Source organism: Drosophila virilis, chromosome 3 (assembly GCF_030788295.1).
Source record: "Drosophila virilis strain 15010-1051.87 chromosome 3, Dvir_AGI_RSII-ME, whole genome shotgun sequence".
Classification (NCBI taxonomy): Eukaryota; Metazoa; Arthropoda; class Insecta; order Diptera; family Drosophilidae; genus Drosophila; species Drosophila virilis.
This window is the reverse complement of record NC_091545.1, coordinates 1,310,868-1,327,688: the sequence shown is the minus strand read 5'-3', so window position 1 is coordinate 1,327,688 and position 16,821 is coordinate 1,310,868. Positions and strand designations below refer to the sequence as shown.

The 16,821-nt window shown below is 41.2% G+C and overlaps 1 protein-coding gene across 9 annotated transcripts in view; it reads right to left on the bottom strand.

The window, feature by feature from the left end:
- The window catches only part of axo (axotactin), a 96,993-nt gene that overhangs the window by 45,108 nt on the left and 35,064 nt on the right, over nucleotides 1-16,821 (bottom strand). For 8 of the 9 annotated variants that reach the window (XM_070208337.1, XM_015168338.3, XM_032435495.2 and 5 more), the window contains exons 8-12: nucleotides 16,272-16,468; nucleotides 10,711-11,576; nucleotides 6,828-7,042; nucleotides 6,526-6,772; nucleotides 364-516 (exon numbers count right to left, since the gene is read on the bottom strand). In XM_070208337.1, the coding sequence (XP_070064438.1) occupies nucleotides 364-516; nucleotides 6,526-6,772; nucleotides 6,828-7,042; nucleotides 10,711-11,576; nucleotides 16,272-16,468 (1,678 nt within the window). Of the gene's footprint in view, nucleotides 1-363; nucleotides 517-1,774; nucleotides 6,372-6,525; nucleotides 6,773-6,827; nucleotides 7,043-10,710; nucleotides 11,577-16,271; nucleotides 16,469-16,821 lie in introns of those variants that run through there. The other variant, XM_032435499.2, reaches the window with a different exon arrangement.

The window sequence follows — 16,821 nt, the reverse complement described above, 5'->3', positions numbered from 1 at the left end:
GTGCTGCACTCGTCAGCGTGGAGACAGTTGTCTGCCCTTGGGCTACACTTTGGTCGCCTTTTAAGTGTCTTTGTTGCCTGGCTGGGCTGCCGCTGCTTCTGCTGCTGGTGGTGGCCAGTTAGTCGCGCGTTTATAATTAAAACGTAATTGCCGCAATAAATTGCACAGACCGCAATGGCCAATGGCCAGCGAATGGTGACCATTGGAGCGCGTCCGCGAGTTTTTGCACTGTGGTTATTATTACAGCTGCTGCTGCTGCGTTGCAAGCAGCCATAAAAACGATTGGGAATGCGATTGGCCCATTCCAAGGCTGATTACATTTAACCGTGACTAGACTCTATACTATATCAAAGCTGTACTTACAATGTGGCGCCACCGATGTACATGCTGCCCTCGAACGGGCCAAACTCCTCCTCGGGCAGCAAATCGAGCATCTGGTAATCGGTGTTTATCATGAAGCGCACATGATATTGGTTGTAGTCTATCCATATTTTATGCCATTCGCCGCCATTTAATCTGAGAACAATTAGAACGAATCGATATATCATTGGGTTTGGCAGCAATTCAAGTCTAGCAATATTTCCCGGCTTTGCCAGGGCAAAAATAAATGGTCTCCGTAATTCTCTTTTCAATCTTATATGGTTGATACAGCGCCGATCAGTCAGTCAGTCAATCAATCAGTCTATTGTGCATATAATAGGAAATGGAAACCTGTTTTTAGGAGCTCTTTCAGCTTGCTAGCTCAAACGGAAAATCAGCAGTCAATCAATCAATCAGTCATTAAGCTCATGATATTGGGGCAATTAATCAATTAGTCCATCAGTCAGTTTTATATATAAAAAATGAAATGTGTTCAACGTACTTAATTTAACTATAAGACTCATGCCATCGAGGCGATCAATCAGTCAGTCGGTCAATCAATAAATCACTCAGGTAATTTTATTTATATATTTAATGGAAATCTGTTTGACAGAGTTTATTTAGCTTTAAGGCTCATGCTATTGAGTCCGTACGCCCACCATCAATCAGTCAGTCAATCAATCAGTCAATGTTATATATACAAAGTGGAGATTTGTTCGACGGACTTATTCGGTAGAGACTGTCAGTTGATTATTAGTCAGTCAGTCAGCCAGTCTGTCAGTCAGTTAATTTATCAATCAATCAGTCAGCCAGGACTGTTTTATATATATGTCGGAACAGAGAAATCACTTTCTTTGCAATTAGGCATACTGGCAGCACAGCAAGTCCCGAGTGTCGTTATAGTCACAAAATAATTATATTTTTAGGAGCGAGCACGTCTGTTCTCTATGACTTCCACTTTTAGAATGAATAATTTTCATCGTCCTCGAGCATACTACTCATGCTCTTGTCATTCTATATTCTTCTCTGACTTTTAGTACTGTTAGTGAACATTCAACACTATAGCAAACTGGACGTTATACAACACACTCGGGCCATGCTCGGCAGAGACTATCTTTTTTGTCTCACACCATGCTCTCAGTAGCAACCCTAATACAAGTAGGACAGTTATGTTAAATAGCAGTACCTTCTGTCAAATTCTCTGATTCTTACTAACACTTAATCGTTAGCATTCAAAATAATACTCACAATAATTTATTGGATACACGACACGGCCTTCCTGACATTTCACACGTCCTCGTGTGTACATTTCGCTTAGATCATGCCATAGTCAAAATTGTTGGGTAAAATTTATTAGTCATTACTTTACTTTAAGAATAGCTTTACAAACAGCAGTATCATCGGTCATTGTAGGTTTTATTTTTTTATTTTTTTTTTTTTTTTTTTTTTTTTTTTGTTGTTGTTCTGTCATCACACGTCTATAGGCTCTTGCTGCCCAGCAACGATAACATGGAGCGGATCCATACAGGTCTTTCAACCTCTGACCCCCGCCATAATATCACCCGCTTCAGCACGCCATGATCGAGCACTTGTGCACGGCGTGAGTATTATGGTGCGGTCTTAGCCATCGTGTATGAGCCCAACCGCACTCTCTCTTAGTGCCACAGTGTCTTGAGCAATGTCCTCAACATTGTCACACTCATCATCTCTCAAATCTATCAACTCCTCCGATACATTGTTGCTTGGAAAAGCTCGCAAATACTCATGTGCATACTTAAACGTGCGCTTACTCGTCAATGACTTTAATAAATATCTGTCTCCATCAAGTATTTCGATTATCTCAAAAGGTCCCTTAAACTTGGGATCTAACTTCGTTTGATTTCGTTCTTCCCTCTTGAGTAGGACATGATCACCAAGCTTATATTTTACAATTTTTGCTTTATTTTTATCAAACCTAGCCTTATCATATTTAGCGTTATTCACCATGTTATCTTTCGCTTGTGCTCTTATTAAATCTTTATCAATTGTTTTTTCATCTGATATTGTTATCATTCCTAACGGCCTTGCCTCTTTACCGATTAGCAATTCTAACGGACTATATTTCGTTACACGATTTGTCGTGCAATTTATTGCCAGCTGTATGTCTTTTAAAGCGTCTTGCCAGGATCGCTGACTACTCTCAACCGCTGTGAGCATGCTCTTCAAGGTGCTCATGACACGCTCTACTTGGCCGTTTGCTCGACTGGCGCCCGTCGCAATCAGGTGTAAACCTATCTTCTGCGAAGAACAAAATTCCCTAAACCTTGTGCTAGCAAAACATCTACCCTGATCAGCTATGATGCGTGCCGGCACTCCGAATAGTGCAACAGTTTCTTTGACTGCCTTAATGCAGTTTTCCGTATTAAGGTTCAGCGTATGTTGAAGGTGAACAAATTTTGTGAATGCATCAACTTGAACTATGATGTACTCTTTTAAGTCGTTTTTGCCACTTAATTTTCCGGTTATATCAATATGCACAGTGTGCCAGGGTATGTCATCTTTAGGAATCGGGTGCATTTCTATTTGTGGCTTACCAGATGGTGGTTTTGACACTCTACAGGTAATGCAATTTTCTACAAACTTTTTCACATACTTAGACATCTTCTCGAACCAGTAGTTGGCATACATTTTGTCTAGAGTTTTCTTCCACCCTAAATGCATTATGGCTTCGTGAACATTGTTAATGACTGACCATCTAAAGGCTCTAGGTATTACAGGCAAACATTTTGTGCTGCCATTTCTTTGAATCCTTCGATATAATACTCCTGCTCTCAATTCGTACGACGCTGAGATAGCTTCTCCCATCTTATGGTTTCGCAATTTTAAGGTTATGGAAGCAATGTCAGAATCTCGTTGCTGTTCGGCTAGAAGCCAATCGTCGGTTATCTCAGCTAGGTTTATGTGCATTTCAACCGTTTTCGCTGAGGATTTATAATCAGTAGGCAACGGATTGCGCGAGAAAAAATCAGCATGTAACATGCGTTCTCCCTTCCTGTATTCAATGCTGAAATCAAATGATTGCAGATATGCCCACCATCTATGTACCCTTGGGGTAAGGTTAATTTTTTTGATACTTGCTTTCAGGGAGTTGCAATCTGTATGCACAATAAATTTTTGACCATGTAAATAATGGCGGAAGTGTCTTACTGCGTTGTAAACTGCGAGGGTCTCAAGCTCGTATGAATGATATTTTGCTTCAGCCATTGTCGTACATTTGCTGTAATATTCAATGACTCTGGGTCTATTTTCTATCTTGTGCATTAAAATAGCACCATATCCAATAGAACTTGCGTCTGTATGTAATTCAATTGGCTTTAGTGGATCGAAAATTGTCAAAACGGAGTCATTAGTCAAAATTGATACGATTTTTTGACGAATTTCCTCATATTCCGGCTTCCAGACAAATTTATTATTCTTGGAGGTGAGATTATATAAAGCTTTCATCTGCTCAGAAAATTTTGGTACGAATTGCCTAAAATACGAGGCTAGGCCTATGAATTGTCGCACCTGCGTTACTGACTGCGGTGACGGCAATTCGGCCAACGCTTGTATCTTGCGTGGATTTGGTCGAATTTGACCCGCTTCAACCAAGTATCCTAAATATTCTATGCTTGTTTTCAAGAACGAGCATTTTGTAATGTTAAATGAGAATCCAGCTCTAGACAAGTTTTCCAAGACCGTTTGTAGCCTTTCAAGTGCCTCTTCCTTTGTCTTCGCTAGAATTAACACGTCATCTATATAGACGATGGCATACGTTTGAGCCAAATCACCCAATGCTCTCACGATTGCGCGCTGGAAAATCGAGGAAGCATTTTTTAATCCAAAAGGCATGGCCAAAAATTCATACTGTCCTTCTGGCGTGACAAAAGCAGTGCGCTCGATAGAGTCTGGGTGTATTGGAACTTGGTAAAAACCACTTGCCATGTCTAAACTGGAGAAATATTTGCCTTCACTCAGTCTATTAATTTGATCAGAAATCAAAGGCAGCGGATATTTGTCAGCGACCGTATTAGCATTCAGTTCCCGATAATCGACACATAGTCGATCGGTTCCATTTTTCTTTCTTACCATCAGCATTGGGCTTGCAAATGGAGAGCAACTAGGACGTATAACGTTTGCGTCTAACAATTCTTTTACTTTATTTCGCACGACTTCTTTTTCTTCTATGCTTAACCTATACGGACGCCTTTGTACAGTTTTATTTGGGTCAAGCAGGCGGATTTCAAGTTCACCCATAGTCACTCGCGTTTGAGGAATACCCTCAATAGATTTATCAGCATAGTTTTGCAATAATTCTAGCAGACGATTCTTATCAGTGTTGCTTAATGCTCTATCGTTATTCAGATGCTCTACGTAACTTATATCTGGCACTTTTATTAGTACATCAACAGTTTTGGTTTTGTACATTTCAAATTTGTCGGCCTCGATGGAGACTCCAAAGCCTAATCCGAGTATATCACGGCCTATCAATACATCGTATTTCAAAAACTTATCCATTATTACATGAAATAATATTTCTAAGGAGTACTGATCAATTTTAACAGTAGCCAAGATTTGCATAGTGCTATACACAGGATTTTCTCCAATACCCCTCAAAACTATCAAATTATTAATTCTTTTTCCGGAAAATTTCTCGGCACAACTCTCTCTGATGAGCGTACATTCCGCTCCAGAGTCAAAACAAAATGGAACGAGCTCACCAGATTGACGCAGGATTCCTTTTGGCTCGGACACACAACAGATGTTTATACGCTTGTCATGTGATCCAACACCGCTCGTAGAAACTCCTTTCGTACATGAAGACGCAATGTGGCCAGCATCGCCACATTTGAAGCAGGTAACGGCAGATCGAACTTTAGGTAATGCTGAGTTTTTTGACACGTTGCCTTCTTCATACTTCCTCTTGCGACATTCGACCATTTTGTGTCCGAGGTTTCCACAATGATGACATTTAATGCCATATGTTTTCGATCTCTTGCGATCTGGTTCCATTGGGATATTTGGCTGTAGACCTCCATTTGACCTTCCATAAGCATAGGCCTTCAGATGCTGTTGCATCTCGTCTTGACTTTTAATATTAGTCGTATATAACATACGTTGCAGACTTTTGTCGATTTTCGATGTATGTGCCAAAACAACTGAGACTGCAATTTCCTCCATGTTCGCTGTCTTCCATTTGGATAAAAGTGACGTCACAAGACGGCTCGCATATACGGAGAGGCATTCGCCATCATTCGGTCGGCCATTAAAAATGTTCATTAAAGTTGCCGCCGATGTTTCCATTCCCACGAAACGTTGCAAAAACAATTCCTTAAAATTTTGCCAGTTCATTCCAGTATAGCATATTTGAGAAAGCCAGGGCGAGGCGCTTCCTTCTAGGGAGCCGCTGAGGGTCATCACCAGTGTACTGCCCTCAATAGGATTATCGTCAAGTATTATGTCCACAGTTTTGCACCAGGCATTTGCATCTGCGCCTGCAATGTCCGGGTTGAACTTTGGCAACGAGATGCTCTTCTTTGTTGAGGATGCTGAATTTGACATCTGCATTGCTTTAATAATCTCAAGAATATTTCGATTTTGAGATTCCAAAAGCTGACGCCACGAATCGTCAGAATTGCCTCGTGGAGGGGCATCGCCTCATCCCACTTCTGATGTCGGAACAGAGAAATCACTTTCTTTGCAATTAGGCATACTGGCAGCACAGCAAGTCCCGAGTGTCGTTATAGTCACAAAATAATTATATTTTTAGGAGCGAGCACGTCTGTTCTCTATGACTTCCACTTTTAGAATGAATAATTTTCATCGTCCTCGAGCATACTACTCATGCTCTTGTCATTCTATATTCTTCTCTGACTTTTAGTACTGTTAGTGAACATTCAACACTATAGCAAACTGGACGTTATACAACACACTCGGGCCATGCTCGGCAGAGACTATCTTTTTTGTCTCACACCATGCTCTCAGTAGCAACCCTAATACAAGTAGGACAGTTATGTTAAATAGCAGTACCTTCTGTCAAATTCTCTGATTCTTACTAACACTTAATCGTTAGCATTCAAAATAATACTCACAATAATTTATTGGATACACGACATATAGAAACAGAGATATGTATGACAGACTCACCTGCGATGCGAGTTAATCACCAGCTCCCGTGTTGTGCCCGTGCTGAGGGTGAAATTGAACGTCAGCTGATAGTCTCCCGTGAGAGCCACCATGAAGGAGGGATAATGGGCACGGATTGGCGGCTGGAATAGGAGAATGGCCTTCTCGCCCGTGGTGCGGAACGAGAAGGCAATATCGCCCTTGCGCCAGCCGGGCACCTCAATGTACGACTGCGATGTGGTAAAGGTGACCACATACTTTTGGGTATCTGTGTGCCGCAATTTTAGTTAGTTGTTTGTTGTGGGAACTTGTCGCCAACTCACTTGTCTCGACGCATTCCAGGGGACCGAGCGTGATGCGACCCTGGGCTTCATCGTCGAGGTCCTTCTGCTGCAGGAAGTACATGTTGGTGATGCCTAAACTGTGCGGTTCCTGGTAGTAGCCCTCGTCCGAATTCCATTTGTTCTCCTTCACATCACAGTTGCATGATTGATTCGGGTCCACGCACGTCTTGTTCACGGAGCACGGGCAGGCGCCTCTGACGGACAAAAAGAGTTGAAAGATATTTTAGAAAACAAAAAACCAGCCCCACGCATACATTTGCATGTATTTGAGACGCCGCTGTCGACAGAGCTGCCGGCAATTTGACGAGTCGGATTCGATTTCTTTTGGCAATTCATGTTCGGCATTTTTGTTAGGGGCGTATTGTGTGCTGGGACGCGTTTGTCGCATGATAATTGCTTGAAGCGCAGCTCAGCTTTTGTGTGCTTTGCCTTTAATTTGATAAAGTAACCGCACAGCTGCAGCTATTGTTTACCTCTATAAAAACTATACAGAGTATAGCTATAAGCCAAAACATTGCTCGACTTTGTTGGTGGCCTGTTTGTGCGTTTGTGCGGTTTGCAATGCATGTGCCACATCCGTTTCCGCTTTGGCTGCTTGCACAGGCAGGACGACGGACCACAGCTAACAAACAAACAAACGATGCTGTCAAATTTTGAATGAGTAAAGACCAAACTACGATCCAATGATGGATGGCTCAATGGGCTGCCTGCCCGCAAACGCACAAGTTGTGCCAACAGCAACAAAAAAATAAGAGAACTGCGAGCTAACTCGCTTTTTTGTATATCCTGTCCGCAATGAAAAGGAGTTGAAGCAAGGGTATATTCGTGTCAGGAAAAGCTTGCAATAAGCTAAAAAGATGCTATATTTGAACTCGAGCAGGACTACGAGGACTTGTTCCCAGTTCATCTGTCTCCATGTCTGTTTGAATGTCTAGATAGTTCTCTAGAAAACTATTGTATACCAGATGCATAATAAGTTATTTCTTTCTTTTCTACTTAAACAAAACTTTCTTTGGTCTTTTTTTATAATCAGCGATTATGAGCATGGACATGAAAGCAAAGGAATTAGAGGAATATTTGGTATTTGGTAAATAAAGGAGAATCTTCGAATGAAAAGATCCCCATTGGCTGCTTTACAATTTCTGCTACAGAGCTTTGTTAACAGGATAACTGCTAGTCGAGCAAGCTACAGTTTCCCTTTGTTTTTTGCTGCTGCTTTGCCCAGACTTATGGGTCGACTGTATAAACACACACTCTCACACACACGCACACTAACAAATTTTGGTTTGGACTTGTGCTAAAACGCATTTTGATATTTCTGACTGTGGCCAAGCAGAAAGCCATTCGTTCAAAGCAGTTGCACAAAAAAAAAATGGACTAGGAGAAATAAAAATCAAGTTAAAAGAATCGGGTGCTATTTAGGCGCCAGAATTGATTTAGTGAAAGCGGAAATTAGTGACGCAGACCGAACCGAGCCGAGGTTGAAAAAAAAACCCAACTGGCAGCAGCTGTTGCCTACTTTGCAGCGCATGATGTATTGTCAAAGTGCTAGAGGAGTGCCATCCCCTGAACCCTGAACGCCATTCCCTGAACCCCTTGCCCGGCCGCTAATACCCTTTCAACGCTGCTGGAGCTTTGCAAAGAAATTAGGCGTAAAGACTAAATTTGTGCACAGAGTCATTCATTTTAAAAAGGCCGCCCATAAGAAAAATTACCCAGCAAAAGTTGAAAAAGAGTTGTTCGACAATATGGCAACATGCACACACACCAACACACACACGCACACAAATGGCCACACAGATGGGGCTACAGATGAGCGAGGCTCAGTCATAAACCTTATTAGCGCTGAGCCGGAAACATATTTGCCCGACATAAATACAACTCAGCCTTTTATACCCACGCACACGCACAACACACATCTGCAACTGTGTGTGTGTGTCTGTATCTGTATTTGTCTGTGTGTGTGTGTGTTTATGCTTTGCTCTTGTTTTCGCACTTTTGCAATTTTGTATTTTCATATGTTTTACTTTGGTATTTGCCATAAATTTTTTCGTGCCTCTATATATATATAGAACTTCCATTGAGTTGGGCATAAAAGTTTCGTGCTCCGTGTTGCTTTTCAATAAAAAGAAATATATGTTTTTATGTGAGCTAATAGCTGCTTAGCTTTTAAGTGAATTCTATTAATTCCTTTTCAATTATTATTAAGAATAGCTTTTTATAGGATTCTTACACTTTAGCATAATGCTAGGGCCATGCAGTTAATGGGCATTTTCACTGATTTATAAACTATATTTTGATTATAAATAAACTATAACGAAAAGAAAAAAAAATAATTTGTCACAGCTATAATTTCTATAGAACTTTCTTGGGAATTTCTATGTAAGCCAATTTTTTAGGAACAAGCAAAATATGTCTTAATCGCCTGAAAGGGTAGCTTTCATTCGACCAATAAAAATTAAAGCTGTTGGGCTTATGCAACATTCGGTTGGGCTTTCGGCGTCATAAAATGTTATGCTCCAATGAATAGAAACAAATGCCGCACGCACACACACATACACATAACTTAGCCAATGGGTTTTGCAGGAGGCGGGACTGGGCTGCGATTGCGTGCGCTAAGAAGTAGGCAACAGTTTTGTGCACATGTGAAAAATCAAATTTCAAGAGCTGAACCAACAGATGCAGCAGGCGACGGCGCCTGCTCGATACTGGCAAGCAGCAGGCCAAGCAGCATGACAAATTACGCAACAGACACACACACACACACACATTCACAGAGGCATTCAGTTGACAATTGTGGACATGGCTTGAGAGTTGAACCCGGGCTGCAGTTGTAAGTTGTTGTTGCAGTTGACACAAATGTACGCAAATCGAAGCATTATGTAAGTGAGACAGCTTTGTCTCTCTCTCTCTCTCTCTCTCTGCCTGGCTGTGTGTGTGTGTGTGAGTGTGTGTACCTCAGGTCTGTGGGCTGCCTTCCCGTGTGAATAAATATGTCAGTTAGCATTAAGTGTAGGCCCAGGCGCCTATATTATGCATGTTCGAGCAATTAATTTAAGTTTCGTTTACATTTGAAATGCCAACGAGGGGGCTGCCAGGGGCTGCAATAGGCCTCCTCCAACTATCAACTAACCGACTGCCCAGCTGCCCAACTGCCCAGTTGCCCAACTGCCAGCAGTTTGAAATGAAGGATTTATACTGTTGGATTACCGCACGTACACGCTGAGCGGGCGAGCTGTCCACTGGAGCAGAACGGGCCACACAATGCACTGTACTAGACCAACAAGTTAAGCAAATAGACTGCAACATTAATTGTGTGGCATGCGGTGTACCGAGGGGAGTGGCAGCAGTAGCCGCCGGTTAAAGGGTTGAGGCGGAGGGCGGGGATTGCCAACGATTTGTGCATAGAAATGGACATAGGCCGAGCTGGCACAGTGGCCGAGATAGCAACTATTTTGAGTTAAATATCAAATGATCGAAATAAAATAAACTAATTTTGACACCAAGAGTAGGTATGTGAGCTTAAGATTAGCAATATTTAGTCTTTGTGGCCCACTGTGCACACTCTTTATATATAGAGAAATATTCCTTTTGCCAAAAGTCATCGGATATCCCATAAGAGAACATATTGTTAACATATATTAAAATAAGAATCAAAGCACAGTGGAATTACTTATTTTGTTCAGTAATTACCATTTTCTAAGTCAAAAACAAACGGCATTTCATCAGCACATCTTCTTATTTAAACGCCAATTATTGTTTGCAATATTTTAGCATTTTTCCCCACTGTGCACTGTGCCAATTGGTGGCACGTAAATCACAAATGCCACGCACTGACAGCTGAGTAGCTAAAATCGCTTACCTCTTGACATTGCCGAGAAAGTCGACAGTGAGATTCTTGGCCGACGATGTAAACCAAGTGGCCGAATGCAGCTCCAGCTGGGCGCGATAGCAATCATATTTGATGTACTGTGTGCAGTAGAGCGAGTGCGAGATCAGCTCCTGCAGCATGTGCGGGGAGAACTCTCGGTAGCGAATGTTGAAGCTGAAATCGGTTTCGCGGGCGGAACGCACATCCACCTGGCTGGGCAGATTGTGCTCGACAATGGTCTTGGTGGCGTTCTCCAGGCTCTGAAAGTCGCACTTGACGTGCGCGGGCGGAAATACGCCGTTGCCATCGATGTCAATCAGATAGACATCGGACTTGGTGAAGCCCAGCAGAGCCAGCTCCTCGCAGGTCTTGCGATATTTGGTAAAATGGCAATTCTTGCCAATGTAGCCCGTGTGCTTGCAGTCGCAGGTGACGCGATCGTCTTTCACAAAGCACTTGCCGCCATGCTCACATGTATTCGGCCGCTTGCACGGATCTATGTAGTTGCAATTGTCCAGCGCCACCTCGCCGACAACGCGCTCCGTTTTGACCACATGCCGCGGCTCAATCAGATGCCCATTGATCTCGATATCGCGAATGCAGCCCACCAGCCCCATTGCCGCCGACTTTAGGCTGCTGCCAATGATCAGCTTGTCCCCGATATTAAAGGTCAGCCCAAACATCTGGCTCAGCGTATGGCGATAGTCGACCGTAAATCGTATTTCGCCCTGCTTATAGTCCAGCTCGACGCTGTGCCAGGAGGTGGCGCGATTGATTTTAATGGTCGTCGAGTGGGTCACATTGTTGTTCACATCGGGCACCAGATCGAAGCTCAGCTTGTCTGAGCTTAAGCGTATCTGTGAGAGGGGGTTGTCGGTTGGCCATTGGCGGCAGCCATTTTGTAATTTCCGTTAGTTTTACATTTCCGGCGCAACGTTATCGACAGCCGTGCGTTTCGTTTCGGTTAGTTGTTGTTGCAGTTGTCAGCGACGGATGTTGCACGTTGTCCAGGTGCAAGACCCGGCATTAGCGTGTCGCCAAATATTAGTTTTGTCATCGCAATCGCAAACGCAGCACATGTTAAATACACAGAGAAAAAAAACCCTGTTAGCATTTGGAGTTCAAACTGGAAAATAAATCAAAATTGCCAAAATGCCCACAAAATACACACGCACATAACACACACTCCCGCACACACACACACCCACACACTCACACCCACACACTCCCGCACACATATTTCAATTTGGGAAATGCCTTTGTGCATTAGCGGCGCTCAAATCATATTACGCATACGGGCCTGTTAAATTGTTAGCCAACAACAAAATCAGTCAAAAGGGGGCGTGAATTAGAATTAATATAACGCCCGCTTTAGCTCTCCCTCACTCCCTTTCTTCCTCGCCACGCTGTTTATATGAATAGAGCCGTATAATTGTGCATAATTTATGTGTATATTGCTATATTTAAGCCCTGGCATTAAGAGTTTCAGCCATGTTTATAACTCTTCTAATAGCATTTTTGTAATTTCCGTTCAAATGGGTCAATTTGTGTTTATCTGTGCATCGCGTACGCTTCATCAATGTGCATATGAGTATGTTTGTGTGTGTGTTTGTGCACCATCCCAGCAATTTGAAATTAGACATTTTTGTATAAATTTAAGTTATTTTGAAATATTTAAATGTAACGCTGTTCTGAAGTGTAGAACGTGAAACGTATTTGCTGAATTTGGTGAAGTTATCTTGAAAATGGAAAATTTTTTCATTCGAAACGTATTTTTTAACGATTTTCTCTATAGAGATAAATGATAGAGTATTACAATTTCATTAGAACTTGCTTCATATAAAAGAAGCATAATTTAGCTTTTAAATGCCCGGGTTTTCCATTTTGATCGATTGTTACTATAGAAGGGTACGATATAGTATAGCGAACTTGATAAGATTAGCTTCACATATAAGAAGTATAGTTTGCCCTGTTTATTTTCATCTCATCATACCAAGTAGTCCTTATCTCTGTCTAACCCTTTGAGCTGCTTCCCAAAATGCCTCACTCACTTATCGAGTTGCAGATGAAAACCTCTTTTCTTTGATGTCACTAAACGTGTCAGTATTTGTTTGCCCATATCCCAAAGTAATACGACAGCTTTCATGTGTTGTTAAAAAAATAGTGCAAAATAAAAGAAGAATGGAATTAAATTTAACTTGTTTGTGTGCTCATATTGAAGACGTACGACCGACCCTCATGTGCGTGTTGCCCGGAATTGCACATATTCGTATTCGGTATTTATTTGCTTTTATTTACCCGCTGCTTATTGTGAATTGCACTTTTGCGCTGCGCCGCGCCGCGCAGTGCTGCTGTCGCGCTTATGCAAACTGCCAAACACTAAAATTTTATTGCATATTTCATTAGACTTTTGGCAGCATGTTATATTTTAAAGCAAATACCACACACATACACACACTCGCACATACACTGACAATATTTCCAATGGGTTTTGTAGCTTATGGCAAATGGGTAAAAGGGGTAGATTGTTTCGAGGGTAAATGTAGGTAAGAGGTTGAAGAGAGCTACTTCGAGCCTATAAAGATTATATAGATGCTTCGACAGGATAATCTGACACATTTCTGTAAAATTTGTTTTGGCTGACCGTTTGTTTGGAGAAATAGAAGAGCTACAGACTTGAAAATGGATATTTCAATTCTCCTATAAGACATGCAAGGCAAGTCTCCCTTAATTTTCGTAATATTAATAAAAATCGATAAGATATTTTACTTTTTTGATACCTCCCACATGCTCTCAAAACTTGAAAAGATCAATTTCCACTGGTGGAATTCTGCGATTTGGCATGTACACACTTTTAATGTTATTTTAAGCACTCAAGATAAAAGTGGTATAAAGACATAAAGATCGGATTATAAGCCATGTGGCCATTTCCTCTGCATCGTCTGGAAAAAAGGGAAGAAGAAGGACAGTAGGACAGACGTCTGTGTTTGTTTTTGTGTATAGAAAGAAGCTAGAATGTTTACAATGGCAGCTAGTTGCAGAGCATCTCTTTGCGAGCATGCCCTACTGAAACATACTCGCTTGTTATTTGTCACCTCGTTGTTGTTGCTGCTGTTGCTTTTGCTATTTGACTATTTCGACCATTTGCTGCGCGACTGTCAATAAATTCGATTTTCGATTTGTGATTCACGATTTGCGATTTGTGCGGGCGCAAAGTTTTTATACTATAGGCCCAGCTGTCCCGCTGTCAATTATACGAGCTGACATTTTGTGTTGCCTACTTTTTTGGGAGGAGGAGGGCCCCAGCAGAGAATTTATTAGTTTGCTAAACGCTGCGCAAATCGCAGGTGGTAATTTTGTGGCCAGTTCGACAAACAGTAAATAAATAAATAAATAAAATGAGCAGATGATGCGTTTTTCAGAAATGAAATATAGATAAGAAAAATGTTGTTGGATTTTCGTTGGAAAATGCCATATATATATATAAATATATATATATATTTGAGGCACAAACTGCAATTGCCAAATGTTGGGTTTTAACTATTCGTGTATATATATATATATATTATTAACATTTTCTGTTCATATGTGCAATCAATATCGTATTAATTTTGCGACCACACATAAATCGTTCGGCAATTTCAATAAGCCAAAAAGCCAAATGGAAAATTAAACGGCTTTCAAGCATAAATATTCATTGCTATTACAACATTTAACGAGATGGCCGGCAATTTGTTTTTCCACAAGCTTCGAATACCCTTGCCTCCCCCACATACTTCAGCCCCTGCCACTTTCTGGCCGTGAGGCATTTCTATTGACATTTGAGTTTATTTTCGGGGGACTTTGCAATCAAAAGCAAGAAAGTCAACAATAAAATGCAAATAAATATTGCAGATGCACACACACGCATACACATATATGCATTTATATTGTGTGTGTGTGTGTGTATGTGTGCTTGTGTTTTGTGTATATATTTATTCCCTTAGTGAATTTCCAAAATGTCAAGTAACCAAATAAACGTTCGAGGCCAGGACGTTTGTTTGTTTAAATATAGATAAATGCCATTGACATTTAAACAAACACATACACACACACACGCACACGCACACTTCAGTTGCATAATCAAGCATATACATGTTTATATATGTGTGGATATATGCATGTGTGTGTGTGTGTGGCAAGTAACTCTGAGCTGCTGAAGTGGGCATTTTGGGGGGACGTTGCCCGTTGCACATTGAGTGGGATTAAGCTGCTGAGGCCAGTTTCTGCGTCCAGCAATAAAGCACTTTTCAATGCAACGCATTCGTTGGCTTTGCGAAATTTCGATTGCGCAATCATAATAAATGCATCATATTTTTATTCAAATTGTTGCGTCAAAGTCATAAATCTATTCAGCAAGAAAACAGAAGAGCAGAAGTGACAAGCACATTTAATAGTAAGTGAAACAGGCAGGTTGAGGGAGAGACAGGGAGAGAGAGAAAGTGAGACAAAGAGAGAGAGGGAGAGAGAGAGAGAGAGAACGCGAAAGAGGCAAAGAGAGTCAAAGAGAAGCAAAATGACTGAGCTAATTTTTCTGTAAAGCTACTTGTATATTCTGACAATATTTATAAGAGTAGAAACTACTAGCTCAATTTGCTGTTTCGTTCATTCAATTGTTCATTTTCGAGTCATGAACCCACGTTGTTCAGTCGGTCATAAACTATACTCTCCACCTAGGAGTTGGTTTAGTTGACCATGAACGATTCCTTTTCTTCGGAAGAATTTGCTCTGCTCCGACTAATAACTGAACGAGTTAGTTATTGAAGGAATTTTCAAATCATAATATACTGTTCGTAATTTTCAAATCCTGCTGAATAATGAAAATTTAAAAAAATATGTGCAACAATTTTTTAAAAAGATTAAAGTCCAAAACGAAAAGTATAATTTAATAAAAAATACTGCAAAAAGACTGTGATCTCAAATGCATGATATTCGAAATAGGGACTTTCACAGCGTCGAAAGGGAGATAACCTGTTTGCAATTCTAGATACGACAGTGAAATCTAAACTCTAAATAGAGCTGGGAGGTTTTCGTATATTGTATTTGAAAGCTGAAAAATAAAATGTAAAGCAACTTTTTTTCTGCAGTCCTGCTAATTTTGCATATTATTCCCTTGGCAAAAGATATCTGATGCTTTTACTTTTTACATTTTATGCATTTCTCAGAGGAGAAACGGTTTTGTGGAATGTTGTTGCAGAAATTTTGCATGGTTTGCTTGTTCACACGCCCACGCACACACACAATCGAATTCACACACACGCACACACACACACAGACACACCCGACGTATGTACATTTGGTTTGCATTCCGCTTGGCCCCAAAACATCGTTTGCTAAGTCGTCTTAAGCACACGCTGCACATTGCTGTCGCTGTCGACGTAGACGTCAACATCAACTTGGTCCAGTTCACACACACACACACACACATATCTAAACACACACAGACACACACTCTGATGTGTGCATTTCATAAGCTGCCGAATATATGCTTGAATGCTTCAGCGCACACTTACCTCCCAGAAGCCATTTCCGGCGCTGGTCGTGACGTCACTGTAGGCCAGCACTGCGCCGGGTCGGCTGCTGCGGAAATCGAATTTAATATTAAATTCTTGGGCGTGATTTATGGGCCACCAAATGTGTGATGTCGCAAAGGGATAGGTGATGGGTATGACATTCACTTCGTTCTCAAAGAATTCAGCCTCCAGGACACCTGCAACGAGCGAATGTTAAACTTCAAATTCGAAGCTAAAAATGCAAAAAAAAGAACACTAGTACAAAATCACATTTTCGGTAAGCCGAAAATTAAATACACTTTCAGACATATATTAGTCTTTTTTTATATAAAATGCGGCCCATGGCACCTTGGTCTATTTCGGAAAATTGCTGTTAAAATTTAAACTGGCGACTTTCCGCGAGTTAATCCAAAGTCGTCGCATTCAGTCAAATATGTGTGATTATCAAACTTTAAGCAAATCATAAGCTACTTCAATTGCTACACACGACTACTTTCAAATGTCTGCTGGGCTTGAATCAGCGCCTTCCCGTTTGCTGGTTAGACGCTTA